General features: G+C 37.8%; 1 protein-coding gene across 5 annotated transcripts in view; it reads left to right on the top strand.

The window, feature by feature from the left end:
- The first annotated feature begins 44 nt into the window (after window positions 1-44).
- The window catches only part of CAMSAP2 (calmodulin regulated spectrin associated protein family member 2), a 97,832-nt gene continuing 73,400 nt past the window's right edge, over window positions 45-24,476 (top strand). For all 5 annotated transcript variants that reach the window (XR_010884838.1, XM_067300795.1, XM_067300796.1 and 2 more), the window contains exons 1-2: window positions 45-461; window positions 13,477-13,736. Coding sequence is in view for 4 of the 5 variants with exons in the window: in XM_067300795.1 (XP_067156896.1) it covers window positions 323-461; window positions 13,477-13,736 (399 nt within the window). In the remaining variant the exon portion in view is untranslated. The remainder of the gene's footprint in view (window positions 462-13,476; window positions 13,737-24,476) is intronic.

Raw genomic sequence — 24,476 nt, forward strand, 5'->3', positions numbered from 1 at the left:
CTGCGGGCGCCGAGCCCTTGGCGGGGGCTGCCCGTGGCGGGGGCAGCGCGGGCCGCCGGCGGCCGCTTCCCGGGGGGCGGCGGGCGGCTGAACGGAGACAAAGAGCGAGCGAGGAGGAGGAGGAAGGGGACACTCGGGCCCTGCCACATTCCTGCGCCGGGGACGGCGGGAGGCGGCGTTAGCCCGCCGCGGACAGCTGGCTTCAGCGCTGCCCTCAGCTGCCGCCGGCTCGGTGCCGCTTCATTTATGTGCGTGTTTGGCGGCCGGGGGAGGAGGGAGGAGGATCATGTGAGCCGCGGCTTGCGGAGGGTCCTGCGCGAAGATGGGGGATGCCGCGGACGGCAGGGAGATGAGGAAGACGTTCATCGTGCCCGCCATCAAGCCCTTCGACCACTATGACTTCTCCCGAGCGAAAATCGCCTGTAATCTCGCCTGGCTGGTGGCCAAGGCCTTCGGCACAGGTAGGTGGCGCCTGCTGCGCTGCCGTGGTGCCGGCGCCGGGGAGGGCAGGGGGGCGGCGGGCGGCGGGGTGTCGGCCTGGGCCGCGTCCCACGGCTTCGCCCCGGTTTGTTTCTTAATCACCGGTGCCCCCCCCTTTTTTTTTCTTCCAGTAGCCCCACTGTTTCCGTCAGTGAGTAATGGTTGTATTTTAGAGCTTATACAATTTTGCTTGAGAAATTGAGCTCTGTAAATTATGTTTATTCTTTTCCCCCAGTCACATTTATAAAACGCAAAAAAAAGCAACCAGCCATCCGTGTTTCTTCTGTTTTAAAAACTTGATTGGAGGTTAGAAATGGAAATAGATGTGCACTGTTAGTTTTGACATGCGTGACAGCCGCCTGTAGTCATTCAAATGGTTAAGCAATAGGAAGGATTTGGGGGAAAAAAAGAGTACTTAATACCAGTTATTGGCCTGCACAACGCAGGAGACTCTCCTTGTCTGTAAGCGTACAGGAAATTGATTGTAATGCCTCTGAAAGGCATTGCTGCTGTGTCTCTGAAAACCTGGGCCTTGAGGAATACCAGACCTGTTATTCTATGCTTGAAATGTTGTTGGGCCTTGAGGAATACCAGGCTTACTGAGGTCTTCTGAGGGAGGCATTCTGAAAATTTACCAAGCTGTTTGTTCATAGTTGTAGTATAATAAACGTTTAATTTTACATGGATTAAAAATAGAGGGTTTTTTTTTTCTTTTTTTTAAGGTGGGTTATATATTAACAGTCAATATTTTTACCCCGTCCTTTGTAGAATAACAGGAAGAGGTTCCTCCTTTTGGAATTCTGCAACTGTTGCATTTAGAGCCAGAGCATTGTTGTGTGTTCGGACAGGGTTAAAGGTGCACCTTTATGAAGCCGCTGGGAACTGATGATATTTGGCATGGGGCTTCCGAAAAACTACTTTCAAAGTGGTTGAACCTAGTGAAATTTCAACAAGGTCAGTGGCTACTGAAATAGAATGCATATTCAGTATTTAAAAAAAATCAAAATATTGCATCCACATAAAACTTTACTAATAAATATTACTTTCCTTTGTAAAAAACTAGGAATGTATATAACACTTTATATAAGGCTTTATAAGCTATGCAGACCTGAGAAGTGAAATACTAGTAGTAGTGAAAATTCTTGGAATTACCCGAGTCAAAGTTTTAAGAAATCATTATCTTTTTGGATAACTCAGCTCTATAGGCTATGCTTGTGGGCATTTCTAGTTTACAGTGCTCATGCAATTGTATAACTCAAAATTCTAACCTAAAAAAGCTTTATCTAGTAGACAAAGTCTACTAGTCTGACGAAGTCTCTGCCGTTGGTTGATATGTCTTGGTTTATATTGGTTGAATTTGCAGTGGATGTATAAAGCAACTTGCAGGGTACTTTTCAGTTTGCTTTATATAGAAAGTCTGATCCAAAACAGATTCCTTTAGTCTTTCCTCTCATTCCTGTGGTTCTGAGATGCAGAAGCAAGTGAAAAATGATTAGAGAAGATAGTAGCAGCTTCTGCCCTCTAAATACTAGGATAATGTACCTAGTAGGATGAGAGGTAAATATACACAATCGTAGTGTGTTTCTCATCTGACAGTTTCCCCACTGGGTTAATATCGCTAGTAGCTTCAAAGAGTTTGTGGCCAAAGCAGGGGAAAATAGTATGTAGAACTTGCATGTCTGGAATACAGATACTTCCTTTATACTTGGAGCGAAACGGAAGAATTGACCTTCACCTTTTCCAAGAAGGAAGGAAGCTTGGTGGATTATTTATTTATTTATTTATTTACTTTCTTCAGAGTGGATTACAGCCTCTTTTGGTACAGTCATGTCTTCTACCTACTGCCGTATGCATTCATACAAAGGAATTGCGAAGGATTGTTACTGTGTTTATGGATGCCACATTTAATTTGTATTTATTTCTGAAATGTTGGAATTCCTTACTTAGGAGAGGTGAAGAATTTTTCTCCAGCTTCTCTGGAAGAAGTTAATGCAGCTTATTAATAAAAATAAATAAATAAATGAAAATCATGAGTCATTGCAATCATATGTGCAAAGAAGATAAGCCTATTTGATATATAAAGATATAGTTATCTTTGGGATCCAGTGGGCTTATTTCACTTTCTTAAAAACATGTTGGAATATAATCAAAATTGTGGATACAGCTTGGTTAGGTGTTAAGATGAGAATCCTCTCTTGAATAAGACTTGTGATATAGGTACTTTAAATCAATATTTAGTAGTGACTTTTGGTGTTTGATTGATATTTGCATCCAAAACCTGTAACACCAATTGTATATTGTTGTTGCCTTCAATGAAGCTGTGACAGTAGAGTCTGGCCCACAACGTAGGCAAGTTTAAGTTGTCTTATAAGAATATGAGTATACAAGATGTCTTCAACATGACGGTCATGTATGAAGAATAGATGGTATAGAAATGGCTTAGAATGTAACAACAATGTCTGGAGTTTATGGGGGTTAGCCCTGCTCTGGCTGCCCTTCTTAAGGGTCCACTATCAGATTTTTTCAGCCTTATGAAAGGAAATAACCTTGTCTTTAATTTAAAACAACCTTCATATTTCAAGCGTGAGGGAAGCATATGGTTTTGTGCCTTGAGAATCTGTTTTGCTGCAAAAAATATATCAGTGTTAGGACAGATTAGGTTAAAGGTTTTATAATAACTAAATGTTTTAAGTGACATAACTTACAGTAGCTGAAAGGGGGAGAATTTAACAAAAAGTAAAAAGTGAAACTGGGGAAGTGATGTTTAACCTTAGAATTTAAATCTGTGAATGCTCACTTTCAGCACTAGCTCTCATATTTTCTGAATTTCTAACCTTATAAGAAGTCCTGTTGAATTCCATGGTATTAACCTTTTCAGTTGGAAAATCTGCTTTCCAAAGAAGTGATTGAACTCTATCAATACTATATGCTTTGATTTAAAAAATATAGTGGTGCCTAATTAACAGGAATAACTTAAAATAGGTCTTGGTGTTGTGTTACTCTGTATTTTTAAAACAACAAAAGTGGAGTGTGACATTTTGGAGTGTGACATTCTTGTCTTTTCTCTCTGCTATAGACATAGAAAATGTGGCTGGCAAATTTGTCTTATCCACCATCCTAAAGATAGGGTCAGCTAAATAGACATCATTCCAGACTGATGTTTGTTTAGCCTGTTTTTGAAAATCTTTAATTATGATGATTCCACCGTATGTCTGCTAGTCAATTTGAATCCTTATTTATCTCTAGATGTTAGAAGAACACAATAATCGTGATCTTTCTTGCCATACTAAACCCATTACTTCCTTGTTCTAGTCCCTGTGGATGTCTTCCCTGGGGAGGAAAGTGGACTCCTTACTTCTTTATAGCATCTTCCATATAATAAAAGCTATTATTGTGTCTTCTCTCTGTTCTTCTGCTTTTTAGACAAAATAGCTTTTTTTCAGCTTCATTTCTGTAAGTAAGCTTTTTTGGGCTCTCTTTTTCTCTTCTATATTTTTTGTATGTGATCTGTGTTGTCTGAATTCTGTACTCAAACCTAGATGTGATGGTCCCACTAAGACCTTACCAGTACTGGGTAAATTTGCAAAATACTTCACCTTTCCAACCCATAATACTCTAATTTATTCACTAGAATATGATGTTTGTCATTTTTGCATCAGCCTGGGATTGTTGACTCATTCCATTTGTGATTCACTGTAGCTCCATCCATATCTTTCTCTGCAGAACTACTGCCTACTCAGTTGTTCCTGTCTTGTAATTGTACAGTTGTTGGTTCCTGCTTTGCAGCTATACTTATATAACTGCATCCTATTTTTCAAACCACTTCTTCCACTTATCAAAATCATCTTGAATTATAATCTTGTCTTCCAAAATGCTTTCAATCCCTTTGTAGCTTGGAATCCTCTCTAGTACCTCAGCCAATTGTGAATGAAAATACCGACTACTTCTTGAACCTTGGACTAAACATCCTTCCCATTTGATAGTCACTGATGAGTACTCTTGGAATATGATTTTTTTCACCTAGCTTTGCATCCAGTTTGTAGTTACTAAATTAAGACCATCTCTGTGGCATTTATGGTTCTGACAATACCATGGGAACCATTTTAAAGTCAAGATAAATCAGTTGCTGTTTTACAACCTATACAGCTTCTTATCCTGTCATAGAAAGAAATTTAATTGGTTTAGCATGATTTCTTTTTGACAGACCCATACATCTTTTATTTAGTTTTATTCCTGAGTGCTTGCAATAACCTCATGTCAGTCTTAAAGAGAATTAAAAAAAAAGGCAAACAAGCTAAGTGGTTTGTAACTGCTGAAGACCTTTTTCTTCTTTTTCATAAGTATATTTGATACTATACTGTGAAAGTGTTTTCAAAATATCTCTGTGTTTCAAACTGTGCTATAGGTATAGCAAACTGTGCTAGATATAGCTGACATTCGTCTTTATGATCAGAAATAGCTGAGTTAAACCTTGTTTTGAGTAACTTCTGCAGTCATAACAAAGTAGTCCGTGTACCTTTTGCATCAAATTTATCGATAGGCAATTGAAGCAATAGATTACAAATTGTATTTCCTGTGACCAAACATTAGCCAAGAAATTTAGATAGCTTTCTCCTGATAATTCCTATTTTCAGAATTTACAAGCACCTACTTACTGCTGTTTGCAGATGTTGACAGTGGGACCAGGGAGGTAGGAAATGAACCACTTATATCAAACAGAAGCAAACTGTAGCTGAGTAGTACTCTCATCTGTTGATATTGGAAGTTGCAGGCCAGAACATCTCATAATACTTCCTAGCAGATGTAATTACCTACTTTCTTTACTCTTGTTCTGTATGGCAGCGATCAAAAACTGGCACATGAGTGAATGTGAAATAGAAAAGCAAGAGTTTGAGGACACTTACGAGAAAAATATCTATTTATTTATTTATTTTTATGGAGAGTCCTTTTAATCCATTCTCTCAAATATCCACTGACAAATTGATACTTTGATCGATCTTACTAAAAACAGTTCATTGGACTAATTGTAAACAGAGACGGTCTACTTCAGAAGTTTGTAGGATCACTCCTTTCTGTATAACACACATTCGAAACATGGTTTGACTGTAGCTCACTCTCTCTTAATAAATAAATAAAATTGAATGGGCTTCTGGGCCTCCCGGGTTTGAGAGAACCATCTGTAGCTATAAGCCCGGGAAGGCGAATTAGCAAGTGCGCTCTTGCCGGGATTCTGGTTGCATGCTAAGCTGCAGATGATGCAGTATATAGTCTGCTCAGTGACTTCGTGTCGCTGAGCCTGTCTGTCTGGCCAGCCGAAGTGCCTCTCTGCAGGATGTGACAGCCCTGATGAAGGGACTGTAGCCAAGTGCTCACCTACATAAGGTGATGAGATGAAATATATTTTCTCTCCCTATACCTAGCTTCTTTTTTATATTCTTCAAACATCACTGCAGTTACTACTGCAGCTATCTTTTAATTTTGTTCTTTCAATGATTTATGCTAATCTATTTGGCGTACTTAGTAACTCCATGTTTAAAGGTGACTGTCATCCTGACTTGAAGAGGACTTACACACTGTTAATCAGGAATTTTGCATACTGGAAAGTTGAGATGATTTCAATTCCTCAGGTATTTGGTGGATTTTAATGAGCAAAACTGTATACAGTTCCACTAGTGAAGTTATTAGTTTTTAACCACTTGCTTTGGTAAACCCATGGCACAGAATGAATGTTATTGCTGATCACTCCCTGGAAAATGGGGTTAGGGGGTGAAAATTCTTCAAGACTTTGCAAGAAAAATCAAATAGGTGTGCTCTCCCAATACTCCCCCTTTTCTTTTTCTTTTTGCCTTGGACAGTACATTAGTACTGGATCAGGTGGAAGTGATAAAGAAACCTTCTTCTCTTCTAGCTATTTCCTGTGTTTTCTTCCCCCCGCCTTAGAACCACTCTTAAACTAAGAGAAACTGTGAACCAGACTCGAATGTAGATGTGTCAACTCATGTCTGTCTGGTTATGTCTGGCAAAAAGTTTTCTTTTTGATTTTAATAAAGTCATATAATAGTTCAAGCAATAAATGCTTTCCTTCTTTATTTTTCTGAAATCATCTTTTCCTCTGTTTCAAAGGCTGTTTAAAACATGTCTTCATTGTAATAGGCATCAGGAGGTTAGCTGAGTAAGATGGGATTATAACTACATCATTATCTCTGTATTTCTCATATCCTATCCATGCTGAAAATAACTTCTGAAGGCATTTATGCTAATATAACTTGATCCTGTTATTGTCAGGGATTATTCTAAGTTATTCTTTTGTTTATCAGAGACTGAATAAATAGGCAGGTGTTGGTAAAGTAGTCATTAAACTCTCCCATGTTAATAAGAAATGTTCCTACCAAAAAAACTTTATCTGCTCTGAGTGTAGCATTTCTTACTGTGCTACTGAACACAGAATATCGGACTGGATAGACAGTGTGACCCCAATAGAGCATTTCTTATGTGATTCTCAGCACTCATAAAAATAAGCGAATTCTGGATGGACTGTAAAGGTGGAACCTGGGCAGGTTTTGTTTGTTTGACTTTTGTAACAAAGAATCCCTCCAGAAACTCGTACCTATATAAAGCATCCAAAAACCCCTACATAAAATATCTCCACTTAAAATCCAGTTCTAATGTAACTAGCCCTCAAAGCAGTACAGATTGGTGTTCTAGAAAACAAATTTGGCCAACTGTTTAATACTTAATGGGTTTTTGGTTTTGCTTTTTAACATACAAAGATCAGTTTTTATTGAATTACTTTCTCAAGCAGTAATCATGGCAAGGAAAGTAAGTTTTTCCTTTCATTAAGCCAAAAGAGTCATGTGTGGGCAAACTGGAGTTGTTCTATGTTGTTTCTTTAAACAAGATTTTTGGAAGAGAATAACTCTGATTAGTAGAGTAGGAGAAGGTAAGGCCAGGAATAGCTTGCACGATGCTCCACCCCTTTTACATCTTAATGAGTCATTTTTCCAATTCAGTCAAGAAGGTAGAATAAGGATGCTAAGTTTCTAATTTTCAGCCAGTGGGTAATGGAAGCTATTTAGTTGTTAGGCATTTGAAGACAATAAAGCTTCCGTATCTAGATTCTTTCATTACTTGTCACTGAAATCTTCCTTTTAATGTTATGTGAACTACCTATTGAAAGTACAGAATTGCTGTCCCAAGTCCAAGCATCACCAGCTGTCTATGTTTGTGGTGCCTAGAGGCAGGAGGGTAGGGTTGGTTTGTTTGTTTGTTTGAAGTACTTCTGTGACAGCAGATCCAAGAATCTCTCAAGTTCTTGAGATCAAATAGGTAGACAAAGTTAAGAATTGTGATACTGAAATTCAGTCTGCCAGAAATTTCTAAAGGTGACCTTTTAGATACTTGCTCCTTGGCAGAAGTATGCCTGCTCTCTGTTAGCCAAGAAAAATATAAATAAGTGGCGGACTGATTCAACAAATGAAGAAGTAAAATACTCTTTGAATGTCAACTGCTTCATTCTGTTCTCCACCTCCTGATTAAAATTCATGTGTTTTTTTTGTTTGTTTGTTTGTTTGTTTGTTTTAATAGCATCTGTTTTCCCATGAATTACTAATCTGCTGTGAATCTTAGAACTGCAGTGCTTATGGGAGGCCCTGAAGGCCTCTCCAAAATAGAATGTCAAACTGAAATGTTGTCTTTATTGAGACAGCTATGAAAATCCATCAAAAGCAAAACAATCTCAATCATGCTTTTTTGGCCTGTTCTCAGTCCTCAGACTCTGACTTTCTTGGAAATTCTGCTTTCTTGTGCCCAAAAGGGGAATGGGGCACCTGATTTCTTGTTGACAAGTCAGAGGCTGAATGGACCTAATTCACACGGCTGCCTTACGGCGGAAGTAAATCTTTGCTGTCCTGCAGAAAATTGTCAAGTAATTGAGTCCATTAAAGTGTGTCATAAATTCATTTCTTGGGTTGTACTAGAAAGTGGTTAAAGGTACTAGTCAGAATTCTTGCAAAATAACTCTGTATTAAACCTCCTCTACAAATATTATTTTCTTAATCTCCTTGTTGATTGAAGTCAGTACCCTGTAAAGATGGAAATTCTCTAGACTAAGGCTTTATGTAACCTTGTGGCTCATAAGAATCATATGTATTTTAATTAGAAAGTAAGTATATGGTAAAATATTTTAGCTTGTTTATATTATTCTTAGGAATAAAGGGAGACCTTGTTGACTAAGACTTCTGAATTTTTACACTTCCTTAATGCAAGAAGTTCATAAATCTGGAATTGTTGACTCTTATAATTTTGAAAAACTCACTAGTTACGAAACTCAAAGGATTGTATTCATCTGTGTGGAAGTCTGGAAACTTTACAAAAAATGGTTTGTTTAAAAGAAAAAAAAAAAAGCTTAAACTTTCCACACCGATACAAATAATTTTTTCCAAAGAGGTGCTCATGCTGTGCTCCAAGGAGTAATTCACATCTTCATGAGCAGAGAGTTTTGCTTATAAAACTGCTCTTAAAGGTAACTTCAGGGTAGCCGTGAATTCTTGTTAGGTGATCCCTTCCCATTAAAATGATCTGTTTAAATGAAAAGATGAGCTAATATTATCTTTTTTTTTTTCCTCTCCTTATTTGCTTTAAAGCTTGGGATGAGATCTTTTTTTGTTTTGTTTTTTTTTTCTTCCCCAAAGAGAGTATCTGCAGGGTTGTGACTTGAGTCCTTTGTATGGAAGAGATTACCTGAAGATATGTTATTTAAAAGTTATCCTGATTCTTTCATTTAAATTACTGTTCTGCACTAAAGTGGTATTATTTCCTTTTTGCATTTTCCTCTCTGTATGCTAAATTTGTGTATTAGCTTTTTTTATTCTCACAGTTCAATAGTTGTAAAATTCAGAATGTCAAGCTCCCTAATTTTTGGGGAAGTCTTTCTTGGTATGGGTTTACTAAAATTAAAACTTGTGGTCCTGTCAGCAAGCTTGGAAACAACTAGGGTGAAAGATGTCTGCAAATCATCTTGTCTAACCTACTGCTCAATGCAGGACTAGCTTCAAAGTTAGATCTGTTTTTTCAGAGCCTTGTCCGGTCAAGTTTTGAAAGTGTCCGAGGATGGCAGTTTCTCAGCTTCCCCGGGCAACCTCTTCCAGGTCGCAACCACTCTTGTTGTAGTGAACTTTTTCCTTATGTTGAGTTGAAATTTGCCTGCAGCAGCTTGTGCCCGCTGCCTCTCATCCTTTCACTGTACTGTCTGAGAAGAGCCTGAGTCCATCTTGTCGATAATCTGCCTATTGGGTGGTGGAAGATTGCAGTTAGATCTTCCCGTAGCCTCTCTGGCCTAAAGAAACCCAATTCCATTAGTCTCCACCATATCTCCTATGCTCAAGTCCCCTAACTATATGTCCCCTATATATCACTCTTTCATAGCTACAATAGTGTACTTTGGCACAAGTTTCAAGATCAAGTAGTACTTTATGGCAGTGTGTATAACCATGTATATTTGTATTTGTTTTAAAATTGTTCATTTACTTCAGAGCTTAATCTTGAAGGACTCTTTTGTCTGGGGCGGAAGGGCGGGAACTGGTGAAATGAATTAGCATCAGATTCTTCTCTGCCTAACACGGCAGTTTAACAATTTCCAAACTTGCCGGAATTATTAAATAAAAGCTTTTGACCTTGTCAGTGGTTCTGGTAATTTGCTGAGACTGGATGTAGCCTTCAAATTCCACCTCCAGAGGACTTCAGAAGGCACACGTTGCTTTTTGGAAGGGCCATGCCTTTGGAAGACTGGTATAGAAGGAACAGTTTTCTGTACACCTAGCTTTTTTTTTTTAAACTTATTTTGTTATATTAAAAACGAGAACACGGTTTGAATCTTCTGAATTTAGTTTACCTGCTATATAAAGGTCGATTCTGATATCAAAAATTGGATATATACATTGTAAATGGGGAAAAAGTGCATGTGTTGCTGTCTATGAGAAGGCAACTATTAGGAGAATTTTTGTGAAGAGAACTTTTGATCTTATTACAGCATTGATTCTTTATTGGTATGCTCTCACTGTGTTTTGGTAGCTTTTCATAACTAGTATGTATGCAGTCACTTTCTCTTCCTAATACCTTGTTTCAATATTCTATTTTTCTAATATCTTTCCATTCCAGATTTTTTTCTGTGAACATTAATGAAGAAATAGCATACATTTCGTTTTGTCTCTTGCTATATTTTTCAAATGCAGGAATATTCTGTAGGAATACTTCTATTTGCCTTTGTTAGTTCTCATCTTGATTTTAGTGTATTGGGATTTATTATTAAAACCTCGGTTAGCAGATGTCATTCTTTCATGCTAAATGCATCTAAGGCATCTTATCTTGCTATTTTATGGTATGTTTTGTAATATTGACAAGAGCAGAAGTGACTCTCACCAGGAGACAAGTTTGTTATTTCCTGTCTTTGGATTGCTCTTCTTGCTTAAACTTTTAGATTTAAAATCTGTCATTGTCTTCAGTGGATCTAAAGCACAGAGGCTGTGATTTCTGTTTGTGTGTAGCTACCTGCTCCTGCCTCAAGACGATTAAATTAGTTATTTTTTAGCTTTTTCTTTATAAGAAATTACTAATGGCTTTATCTCCTCCTCCTATTTCCTTCTCCCCTCCCACCCCCATCTAACTTCCCATGTGATTCAAAAAAGGTGCAGGGTTCCTTTGGCTTGTTTTGCCTTCTCTAGGGTCAGGCAAAATGTGCTGCCTGTACATTGTGAGATTGAAAACGTTTTGTAGCAAATAATGCCCTCTAGCATGAAGGTGCTTTAAAAATTGGCAGTTGAAATTATGGAGGACAGAATCATGATGAGGATTGAGCTGGTGGTGAAGTGGAGATGGATCATGAGGGACCTCAGAAATAATAAGTGTAACATTTAAATAGATGATGTGTGGACAAACAGGGAAAAGAAAGAAGGACAGATAGGACTGAGACTGGCAATAGATGGAAATAATGCATAGAATTGTTTATTGAGTTGCTTAATTATAAATGCTTTTTACAGTACTGAATGACAGTGAGATGTGTAGAATCAATAAGTGTTTGAAGTAGCTGGGAAGTGGTAAGAGAAGATTGCATTGTATAAAGTAGTTATTCCAAATGTATTTCATTTTGAAACTATCTTTCATTTAACTGTTGGAAACTGTCATAATAGCTCTGCCCGGTTTAATATTTCCAAGCTGAGAAAATTCTTCGTGTCCTAAGAGTATCACTGGCTGTCACTGGTAGTTCTTTCAAAATAGTTCTATTATCTTTTCAAGAAGTGATGTTGTTAGGCATTAGACTTTTATTTCAAAGGCCCGGCTATGTTAGTTTTGCTGACTATATTTTGATCTGTAGTCTAAAGCAGAAATGTCAGCTTTCTAGCCAAATTTTAGCTCTGTTTTAACCAAATTAGAAATTACACCACTGCCCCCCCCTTTTGATATTCTGAATTGGCAAATAAAAAGCCATATCTTATCCTTCATTACTTTACTTACAAGAAGGGTGATGTTTAAGAAAGTATACATTTGTTAATTTTTTTTTTTCTTTTTGCATTGTGTAACACATCCTCTCCCTTCACGGCTAGGAGAAGGCTGGCTCTTCTTCCACAGCTCTTAATGGAAGCACATGGCTGTAATACAATATGTATGAGGAAGAAGATAATCTGTCATTATCTTGTGATGGCCGGTTCTGTTTTTTTCTCTTCTGCCGCCACCCATATTGCGCTGTTTACTCCACCCTCCACTTCAAATCCTGTCTGTCCTCACACATTTAGCCAGCTGAAGGGAAAGGGGTAGGAGCTGGATTGAGATCTGGAGTTGCCTCACTGTTTTCCTATGCTTTCCCCCTGCCACCCCCCCTTCCTTCTAGGAGTTAAATAGGCTTTTCCGTTTTGGCTCGGGGAAAGAATGACATGTTCCTTCTCCCATAAATGCCATTAGCTTAGTTAATTTTTTAACAATGGAGACTGAAATCCTTACAGGGAAAATGCAGCATCTTGCAATGCTTACATGTAGAAATGTGAATTCTGAAACCGTGCCTAAATTATTTTCTGCTTCACTGGTGATTTGATTTCATTTGATCTAATATCAAATTAATTATAACTATTATATTTATGGTAGACAATAATAAGCATATCTTGTCTATGTTCTGTTGTGTAAGTATATGGAAAAGCTGTCATAGATCTTCTTGGAGTTCCAATTTTAGGGTTAAAATCTCAGCATAACTTGACAGAATCCTGCATAGCTTTCTATTGGTGCCAGGCCTGTTCATTTAAAAAGGAAAAAAGCCCACCACTTAAAAGAAAATCAGTAACACAAATGGGCAAATAACACTTCAGGATTTTGTCAGAAGGATCTTGAAAATATTTTTTCCTCCCCCCCCCCCCATTCTTTTAATTCTATTGAGACATCCAGGTAAGCATGCTGATTCTGCGGTATGTGATCTTTGACATAGGTAGTACAGTAAGCAAACTTCTCTTGCGTCTTTGAAATTTAGAAGGATGATGCGTGGTAGTTTCCCTTTTTGTCCCTGGAATTATTCTGTGCTTAAAATATGCTGTTCAATTTCCATTTTATTATGGTAATAAGGACAAGTTTTTGTGTTTAAATGGACATTGTTTTGCCATGATGTGTCTGACCTATAAAATGTTATGCTAAAGAAAATGAGAATGTTTGGGCATGTATTTGGAGAAGCCAAGAAATTTTAAATTAATGATACTCTGAAGCCACAGGTTGGCCTTCCGGTGTGGCTTTTGCAATGTGGAACTCTTTCTGAATTTTCCTTCAGTTTCCATTTACAGCTTAATTTTATTGAACTCTGTATGTAGTTTTCCCAGTGCTTTTGCAGCATGATGACTGAGTAAAGACTTTGGCTTTCCCCTGAAGAGATTTTAACAAAGTTTTGAATCCATATACACAAAAAGTTAATAATATAGTTATCCTTTCTGATATTGGCTAATGCTTTATATCTTTTGATCTTTGTAGAAAACATTCCAGAAGAACTGCGAGAACCATTTTACACAGACCAGTATGACCAGGAGCACATTAAACCACCTGTTGTTAACTTGCTGCTGTCGGCAGAACTCTACTGTCGTGCTGGGAGCCTTATTCTCAAGAGCGATGCTGCAAAGCCGCTTCTAGGTCATGATGCTGTTATACAAGCTCTGGCACAAAAAGGCCTTTACGTCACTGACCAAGAAAAGTTGGTGACTGAACGAGATCTTCACAAAAAACCCATTCAGATGGTGAGTGTTTCCATGTTTAGTATGTTTCTTCTGGTTTTCTGTGTACTCTCAATAACTGCATATTTGTTTCTCTTTAACATGCATCATTATTTTAAATATTTTATCAAGAGTTAGATCTGGTTTGTTACTGGGAGGCTTATTGTTTTTCCATCTCTTCAGAGCTGTCAATGCAGGTGTATTTCCTTTGTACTAGTAGTTCTACTTCAAGTGTTAAATTTTGAATTTAACAGTAACGATATGATCTCTTTGATTCCAATTTTACAGCAGTGATTGCAGGTGAATTTTTCTTTGTTTGGAAAAAATGGTTTGAAAACAGTTTTCTCCTTCCTTCTAGAGACCTTTGGTTAAAAGCTAAATCCTGACATACACCAACCTAATAACATTTGGTAGTCACCAGTTAAATTTAAGTCAAAGGTTAAATTTGTGTAAAACAAAACAATGGTTTATTCTTTTATGGAGACTTTTAATAACAGGTCTTTGCTTTATACAACTGCTAATTAAAACATCAGTTCAATGGATGAATGATTCCATTACTAAGCTCTTAAGTTGGGGGCTTTTTTCATCGACTGGATTTGAGAAAAACATTTGTAAGAGTATTGCTACTTTTGGCCAATCCCTTCCCCTGGGTTATATATGAAATGAAATAAGATTTAAATATATTTAAAGCATTTTAAACAGTAAAAGAGGTGGAAAATTTTCCATTTTCTCTACTGAATATAAAACTGTCATAAAAAATATGATACTACAAAGAGTTGAGCAGCCAGCTTCCATTCTCACGCAAAGCTTTATTCAAGATTGTTCATTTGAAATCGGCTGCAATTTTTATTGTGATTTCAGTGGAAATCCTGTTTCATTCCCTGTGTAGAGGCATTTGTGGCACAATCTGGACTCTTCAGATTAGAGTATGTTAGGCACAAGGAACTAAATGCCTAATAATGCACTTCTATAAACTTTCTGTGATCCATTAGCTGACTCTAGACTTTACAGTTGATTTCCCAGGATATTTCTTGTTTAAATCTGCCCACTGGAGTTGATTGACTGCTGCATTTTGAAGTCCTTTGATACTTTTTATGGTCAGTGACCTGTAATTGCTGCTAGAATGGAGATGTGTGAAGATTAATACAGCTATATTTTTATCATTAACTTATTAGAAATTTGCACTTACTAAAGTATAAGATAACTAAAAAGTACTTGGCAGGATATAAGTAGAGATAATGTCTCCTATTTGATCAGTTGGTATAGACTGGTCAGAGAGCCTTTACAGGTGGGAAATAAAAGCTACTAATTAGCAATTAATGATTTTGTCCATACAGTATCGCCAAGAAGTATTAGGCCTATTCATTTCCACTGCTAACTCATTTTCCTTTTTAGAAGTAACAGTAGTAAGTTAGTATGATATTAGGACTAAACTCTTCACCACAACTTTGTTTTTTAATTGAGAACTCTTTCCTGCTTAATATTTAAGATACTAACTTTTTAACAGTAGCAATAAAATTAGCAAGACACTATTTTCTGAGTTAAGCTGTGATCAGTGAATGCACTTGAGTTTTTGCCAGACTCTTGATCTTGTGGGATTCTTTCCCCCCCCCCCCCCAGTATTTGGGGGCATGGCAGCTTTTTGGGAGGGGGGCAGGTTGTTTTTGCAAAGAACAAGAGGCATTTCAGTGAAAGAAGCTGTGGATATCAGGCAAAAGATGTTGTGAAGTGATACAAAATTCAGAGGACATTACAACAGTCAAGAGTGTTCTAGAATTAAGCATTTATGGTGTTTATAAAAGACAAATTTTAAGAGGCTAAACTTCCTGACTGTTCGTGTTTTTGTAGAACTTAATTCCATTCTAGCCTTTGACGGAAGGCAAGGCTGCTGACTTGGACTTACGCATCTGTGGGTGTGTGCTGGGTTTTGGGGGCGTGGGGGGGTTCCCTTTAGTTCTTGCCCGAGTAGTTGTAAAGGGCAGCCCTTCTTGGAGCTGGCAGTTGAGAAACATATTGGCGTTCCCTACTGCGGTTTGCTAATCTTTAGAGCTCAAGAGCTCAAAATGCTCAGAGTGCTGGGTGAGTGTTTGTGTCTTCCCTCCCTGCATCGGTTAGGTGTAGTCCAGCAAATAGCTCTTCAGCCTCAGTGCTGGAAAGCCGACGTTGCCTGTCGCCTGCTCTGCCCAGGTCCTTCGTCCCCACCGCAGTGCCAGTGGCAGAGGAGTGACCTGGTGCTGCTGGGCCTGTGCACGTGCAGCTGTGCCCAGCTGTGCTGAGGCGGTGGGAGAGGGAGCGCCAGAGCGGAAGCACAGATGCCTGGGGCAGAAGGGCAGCCATATCTAAAACTATTGCCACCAAAAAAACAGCTGTAATGTCAGTACTAATATTGTGAGCCCAAGGGTTGCTGTTTGTCTTGTTACAGTACTGTCCATATGCCAGTTCCTAGCAGCTCTAGTGTATCTTAATTGTGAAGTCTCAATCTTTTCCCTTGCTATATAATTAGCAAAGTTTGCAGAGAATTTCAAATCTGGTTGTTACAGTATTGAAGGAGTTTTAAAATTATCCCCTCGAAATCTTTCAGTACCTTTTCCTAGTGTTCCATATGTCGTAGTTTCTCCAAATCTTGCAAAGTAAGATATACATCGCGTTTTAAAGCATCAAATGATTTTTCTTTCAAATTATGTAGAACAGGAAGTTTGCATATGTAATTAACTCATCCATTCCTCTGGTAGACCAGATTGCATTACACCTATGTTCAATCTAATTTAGAGTAATTTAATGGAAAATAGTATGGTAATCTTTCTCTACATTAGCCTGTCGTTCTCACAAAGATGGGAAAGACGTTGGTGTGTGTTATAAGGGGCATTTATTGTTATTTGCTCAGTTGTACTGTATTTCTACAGCGGAAAAGGGGTATGAGTGAGTTATATTATGAAAATATGAAAAGATATTTGAGTACAGAATGGCTTAACTTGTGCTTTATTTATAATGCATGTAGCTGCGGTCTGCAGACTTGGAATTGTTTGCCGTGTGCGTGTTGCAAGGTGATAGGTGTGGTGATAAAGTGCTGGTTTACTTCACATCTGTGACTGGAATACTTACTAATCCAGGCATGTCAAAGTTGGCCTTTTCTGTATCTTAGATAGCATTAATTCAACCTTTCTCTAGGAAGCACCTTATCTAATTAAAGATTTTGAAGAGTCAATGAAATGAATGTGTATGCTTCATTCTTCATGCATTTGGGTCAGAATATATGCAGAATATCGTTGTTAGTCATGGCAGACTTTCAGCTACACTAGTGTCTAATTTGAGAAGCTGCAGTTTTCTTTTCTTTTTTTTTTTTAATCTGTATGTATGTGATTAGCTTCCTCCAGTGGAATGAAATTAGGAAAGATACGCTTACGAAACTAATGCCCCAAAAACAGTAGCAGAGGCTTTTATTAACATCTTCTGTGCTGGGTTTAGGGAAGTCCATATGGAGTCTGTTTTGTTTTAATTGGTATAGTGCTTGGTTTGTGCAGATGTTTTTTATTTGTTTTCTCAGTTAAACACAAAGGTAGATTATTCTTTAGGCTTTTTCCAATTAAAAACTTGTAATTGAAACTGTCTGTTCCAGAAAGATTGCATCTTGAGATAATACTACATAGCTCCTCAATAATATCTCTCTTTCTTTTCTCTATTTATTATAAGCTGGTAAAATTTAATTTATATGTTTATTTTTGTTTAATATTTTTACTTGATAGAATCTACCTGTACCATTATCTTGGTAGGGGAGCAAAAGAGCCAGATATTACACTGTTACTCTCCAGGTTGAAGTTCATATGGTCTTAGCTCTGCTATACTAGAGATTTGAATAGCGCAGAAGTAGTCCAGAGCTTGTATTTGAAACAATGCTGAATCAAGAGCCAGCATATTTTTGCTCCTGAAACTTAAACTTACTTCAGTAGGCAAATTGCAACTGCATCAAAAAAGAAAAGAAAAAAAGTCTGACATAGGCAGGAGCTTCCATATGGAAATCATATGTGAGATTTTGACCGGTTATAGAAGTTAAAAAAGGCTTAACATTTCAGTTGGGCTAATTATGCAAAATAGATTTTGTTTTAATACTTTCACATACAAGATGAGTAGATCAGTATTCAAGTCAAGATTAACTCATATTTCCATGCTGATTTATCTCTTTTTAAATGTCACCTTTTAAGAAAGCTTTATTTCATCAGCAAAACTGACTTAAATATTCAAAAGTCAGATATCTAAGAGGCAGGCAACTTAGATTTTCTTTTCACATTCTTCATGTATACAGATTTGGTCTCTTTAGGTTTAAAAAATATGTATCTGTTCTTATAGGATAAACCAGGGGAGTTCTTGATGAGACAATTTTCTGCATTATGTCAATAGTGCAATATCAAGGGAATAATGTATTTATGAAAAGCCCAGTCCTTTTGCAAGAATTCTGATATTTAATCAGGCCAGCCATTTTGTATTGATACTCTGGTGATCTCTGTCAATTTGTCTCAAGTGCAGAGAAGAATAAATACATTTGGTGAAGAATTAAGAAACGCCCACCCTCCCACAAGTCCTTGTAATGCCCAGCTGCCATTTGGGGAAAAGGAATAAAGAATCAGCGTCTCTTACTTCCCTGCTGCCTGAGGGAACCTGAAGTTGTGTGATTACCCAGGCTCTGGACTTCTGTACTGCCCAGTCTCTGTCCCCAGTGTGGCAGAGCCAAGACCAATTGAATTTCAAGCTTCAGGATAATAGTGTGAAATCCTAAAAACCTGTTTAAAAATAAAATGTGCATTAGAGGGTGGTGGAAGGAGCATATACATATATGGTAATGTTATAGACTATTTCCAGACTTGTGCCAAAAATCTGTTCTTCTGCCCTCATTCTTATAGAGGTCAACATTAAAAAAAAAAAAATAAGTTGTAATATTGATAGAAAGCATTTTCATCTGATTAAAAAAAAAAAATCCATCACAATTTTGTAAGGGAGTCTAAATGTTTGCAACAAAAATAAAATAGCATTTTAAATATTTAGTTCTCAAATAAAACTTGGTGACTAGAAAAAGGTTAGTGAATGCCCTGTATACAAATACAATCTCCAGGAATATATGCCATACTTCCAAATATTTCTTTGTATAATCATCTCAGCACGGGAAAATATAAAATCTGTACTAAGTGTAATACAGTCAAAAAGCATAGTTTTTGAATAACTTTGTGTCTAATTTGGGAAATACTCTTCCAGAAAAACATCAACTAGCTGAGCGGGGATCTTACTTTCACCCTCGTATAATTATTTTTGAGAAGCACTCTCATTAATCAAGAAGCACTTAAATGTTCCACACGCTTCCAAAATTGTCAGCCGAGGCACAAAGGGATTGAATGGCTCTAGCAAAATCCCAGCAATAAATCCATAATAGCAGTGGGATTAAAAATTGTTGCCTCCTAATTTCCCGTGCTTGATGCTATCTATCTATCTATCTATCTATCTGTATTCTTAAAAAAATTCTTTTTTTAAGAATACGAAGTAGTGTACTATCATCCAAGCAGTTTATCCATTTAGTTGCAAGGTACTTTCTTCCTCAAAGATGTCTTCTGTGACGAAGTCTGGCCGTAATTCTCTCTGTAGCAGTCTGTAAATCAGGACTATAACTGAGGTGTAATTGGGTGTGTCTATATTAGCTTTTTAGTTGCAATCAAGAATGCACTTCTGAGGCAGATCTCCATATTCTTCCCACTCATTGCTTTTCTGGTTTGCGCTGGAGTGATCCTGGAGAGCACAAACTATGTTTCTTTCAGAAGAAGCTAAACTGGAAGATGCGCTCTAGGATCGCACCTACTGTGGCCCAGCTGCCAAAGGCTACTCATTTTACAGGACTAGAGTAGAGCTGCTCTGAAGTGAATCCCTGAGAAGGGAGCAGAGACTACGCTGCGATGTTCGCACCAGTTTTGCTCTTCTGCGGTGCCGTCCTTGCTGCTAAGTTAGTCATAGCCAGGGAAACGTGGAAGGGAGGGGAACTGGTAATTCCAATTTTGTACCCATAGCTAGAATCTGCATCTGTTCCTTTGAGATAGCAGACAGTAAGCAGTGAACTTATCTGGCAATCCAGGTTTTTGGCCTCTTCTCACAGAGGGCATTCATTTGAAATGACAATCCATCTCATCAGAGGAATATTTATCCTTGATGAAGGACTCCAGCAGCTCCCCCAGTCAGCTTGCAGCTACATGCAGTTTCCTGCTGTAGAATTCCTTTAACTCTTGAAGGCAACAGAAAGTGTACTAAACCCTTCCTAGAACAAAGCAGCAAGACATGGCTTCTGCCCTGAAGAGTTTGGTTTCTGGTTTTAGGCATGATGTAACAAGTTTCCATTCCATTGCTGTTGTGAATTACTTGTTAAGATGAGGGCACATAAAAAGAATTTGCAGTTACTTGACTTGAGCCCATAGATACCATAATTTGTTAGTTAAAATACCAGAATCTGATATTAACTGACTCAGGATATATAAGCATCTTCCAGAGAAGTATGTTTTAGGAAGGATTAAAATAACAGGCAAACGTAGTCATGAAGCAGAACTTGAGTTTGCTTATTTATTTATTTATTTATTTATTTATTTCACCTCAGAGTCTAATGTGCCACACAAAAATAGGCAGCTGTGGTTTTAGGCTGGGATAATGTAGTCTTAAGGTGTGCCTAGTTTGTTCCTTGGTTGTTTTTTTTTTCTTCTTTTTCTTTTTTTGCTTAATTTCTGCTGTAGACACTCAGAGTTTTAGATTTGTCTCTTTGCACCTGTGTTCCTTGTAAGGTTCTTATTTGCTTGAAAATAGTGATAAATAATCCAGTATTCTTGCTGGTCTTGTAGTGTCTGATGAGCCATCTCGCTTCAGTTAGTAAATCCCCATCCCAAAGGCAATGTGGATGCTGAGATCCCTCAAGCAAAACATGCCTGTTCCTACTTTGGTCCTGGTTACTGCTACACGCTTCATAGTTTATTCTGCCCTTACCAGCTTCACTGATAACTTAGTCTCCTATTACCTTTCTTTCATGCATCTTAGGTTGACTCGTAGCCTGGAGGTTTTGTTACCATCTGACACAGCTGCTTAGAACACGTTGCCTTTTTCTGCTTCGTGTGCACAGCAGCAGTGGCTTGGCATGGGTTCTGCAGCAGGTACAGGGTGACAAAACAAATACAGGTGATAGTGAGAGTCCTTTGGGGGCTTGTTTTATTTCTGTTACTTTGTGGGACTGAAGAGTGTGTGTGTTCTAGGCCTGCTCCTTTTTTGAAACTGAATTATATGACTGATTATTTGCTGTTAATGTCATTCTTTTGCACTGTAAATGCTGACTAGCATTGGCTGCAGTCAAACTGAGTCACCTCTGTGGTTTTCTGAGCTATAGCTGAAATCAAATTACATAATGGAATCGTTCTAAGCTTACTTTTATTCATACACATCTTAGCCTACCAATAGCTGAAAAGAGAAATTGCAGTAGAGTACTGTTACTTATTAGAAAGCTCTCTTGTGGAAAAAAATAGACACAGCATCGATTTTTGAAACAAGGATTGTAGGGAAGTAAAGGCAGGAGTTAGCTCCAAAATAGGATGCAGATGTGAATATCAGAAATTCAGGGAAGACTTAAAGATAACCACAAAGCCTTCTGCAACACCCGTCGGGTTTTCCTGGAAGACTGTCTGCTTGCTTGTAGACCAAGTGCAGCAACTAATGCAGAAGATGGCAGAGCTACTGACACTGAAGTTATAGCTGTAAAAAGTACCAAGTGGAAATTCTTGTCTGGTCTTTTCCAGCAATTCTAATGCTAAAAAAAATACAGCTTTGTCTTCATGTTTCCAACTCCCTTCCCCCATCCCAAAAAGAAAAAGATTTAATTTTCATTTTTGGGAAGAATTTATTTATTTTTCGTGTATCTTTTAATTTCAGTACAAAATCTATATAGGATTTTGGTCCTATTCAGGGTTCCAGCAATGTATCTGGCAACTTAAATTTGTATCTATAAAAGTCTTTGTGGGTGAAGTAACAAAATCTGTTCTTTTTAACTGCTCTTATAGCATTCATTTCAGCTGTGCAGAGCTATTGAATGGAATGTGCTACTTGTGTTCACATGAAAATACGTTCTCAGACCCTCCATAAAACCCCTGATGCATACAGGACTGGCCTTACATTTGCCTTTGCCAGAGGAATATAACTAGGCAAGTTCAGAAATACCAGTAAATTTTGTCATTCTTAATGAGAAATTATGTCCATCATATTTAATCTTTTGCTAGAATGAGGAGAGAATATTGCAGCACATCTTTCAATTAATATATATAGTAAATTACTAAATAAACTAAACTGCTATTGTTGGAGTGCTGATGGGGACTAAAGGGAAAGTATACCCCAAGAGAAGGTAGTACTTCCCAAAGTAAAGTCTCATGGCTTTCATGGGAAAACCAGTGCATAATTTTTTGGCTAGCCTGTCATTCACTTCATTTTCCCGTTTAAAAAAAAAAGGGGGGGGGGAAGGGGGAAAGAACAAACAAATCTGAACCCCAACATGGGAAAAGAGGTGAAAGAAGGGTGATAAGAATTAAAGAAGCCTGTGAAGGATGCCGGCTAGAAAATGTTTTCTAAACATCTCAGAAAATATTTTTCTTTACCTTAAAAAAAAAAAATTGTGTGTGTGGGGGGGAACACAGTTTGTAAAGAACACTTTCTACCTATTTTAACAACACTGTTAAGTTGTGCGGTTCAGCTTTTGGCTGTCAGCTTGCTGCTATGAACTTCCTTGTATCTCTTCATATAGGTTAAAAGTTTATTTAAATAAAAGTTTAGGAATGGAGCTTACCTCTGCTAGGTTAAATATATTTAAGTATGGTGACTAGGCTGTTTCTAAAAGAAGAATCTGTGAATTGTTTTGCAGGCTACCTAGAAGATCTTTATTCATCAGTTAGTTTATTTAAGCTTTGTGGAGAGAAATCCTTCTTAATGCCCTCCTGATGGATAGGGGAAAGCTGAAAATCTTGCATGTTTGTAGTAGGCAGTTACTTGGTTAAGGAGCAGTGCTTTCTTCCTATTATGGAAAATAGTGAGCCGCATTTAGCAGGAGGTATGGGTCTGTCATGTAAACATAAGGAGAGCCTCACTACCAGCTCTGTGTAGTCCGTACACACAGCAACAAGGGCACAGAGGCACCCTGATGCCGAAGCAATGCCTTTTGTACTCGCTGGGCTGGAGCGGCTGCCGCATCAGTTGTGCAAAGACCGCTGTTAATCCGCGTTCCGTTAATCTGCGCACGTGAACCTGGCAGTCTGCCCTCACTTATCAGCAGAGAGCACGCTCTCGGTCAGCACAGTAAATCTATCGTAACGTTAACATTGGTTGTTCTTACAAACTGTGTGGAATTTTATTAAATTATGTTTTTTGTTTTGTTTTGTTTTTCTTTCAAGGCAAATGAACAAACTATTGCAAGGCGTCTGTAGTATGGCTAGTCTCTTTCATTGTTTGGCACTTAATAAAATGCAGTAAATAGCAGTGCACTTAGTCATTTATGTGAACTAGCAAGTTTTAGTGCAGGATCTGAAATTTTACTGCCTTGCAGTAGAAATATACCTGCAAATTGTTGACTAATCTTGTTCTCTAAAAATAATCAATTATCCCAAAGTAAAATCAATAGAATTGTTTTTGTATAAATAAAGCAAATCAAGAGTTATACTAAAACATTGTTCAGTAACTTGGTAGATTAAGTTATAAATTGACTGTAACAGTGCTCTTTATTAAACTAACTGCCTGCTGTAAGCATGCAAGACTTTCAGCTTTCACCTGTCCATTTTCTTACCTGAAAAGGGGACTTTGTTCTACATTTTCTTTAAGAAAATTCAAAAAAATGCTCCATTCTGATCCTGGTATAAACTGAGAATAACTGGGACAAGAAACGCAACTTGGTTATACCTTCGGGAGCTACTACGATGAGGAATCTAGGAAATTTTGAAAGGTGGATTAAACTGAAGACTGGCCACAGGAGTATGATAAAACATCTACCATCATTTCAGTATGTGTCCATCTGTAGGCCTAGAAGTAAACTTGCACTTTAAGTCTAAAACTGAGTGAAAAATATAGCAGGTAGGATTACTGCTGTCATGGAGGTATTGCAGCTTTTGCTGGTACCGTTGTGAAAATTTGCTGTTGCTGTTTACCAAAAATTTTTGTTCATGGGAAAACAAAGCTAGGACCTTAATGTGATGATGCATTTATAAAGAGAGATAACTGCTATTCTACTAAGCAGAAAATCTGTTTCACAGTAATGTTTTTAAGCTCTTAGCTTTTATTTTCAATCATCAAAATAAATTGTGATATGGATTTGCTTGAAAGATACCCGCAATTTATTTGAAGAGACTCAGAGATTAAGTATTCTCTGTAGCTTATTATATGTTAATTATCTCGGCAAATATAGCTGTATTTTTGAGCTTAGCAGCTTTCTCAAAATTGAGATTGAAAAATCTATTTAAAAGCAGTCCTCAGCAATGACACTTCAGTGGCCTTCCCAAACCATGAATATAAGGGCACTGGATAAAGTAGCAAAGTCTACGTCAGAAAGAGGTGCTGCAATTTAATCGCTTTTGAAAGACTGGCAAAAGCTATCGTTATCACAATTTATATAAGCATCTATCAGTAGCTGGAGATCCAAAACAGTCTGTCAGGACTGACAGCATCTCTGAGAAGTTGGAGTGGCAAGAGCTCTTTACAAGCCTTGTGTTGCATGTGTTTGGAACA

Source organism: Apteryx mantelli, chromosome 8, assembly GCF_036417845.1.
Source record: "Apteryx mantelli isolate bAptMan1 chromosome 8, bAptMan1.hap1, whole genome shotgun sequence".
NCBI classification, from domain to species: domain Eukaryota; kingdom Metazoa; phylum Chordata; class Aves; order Apterygiformes; family Apterygidae; genus Apteryx; species Apteryx mantelli.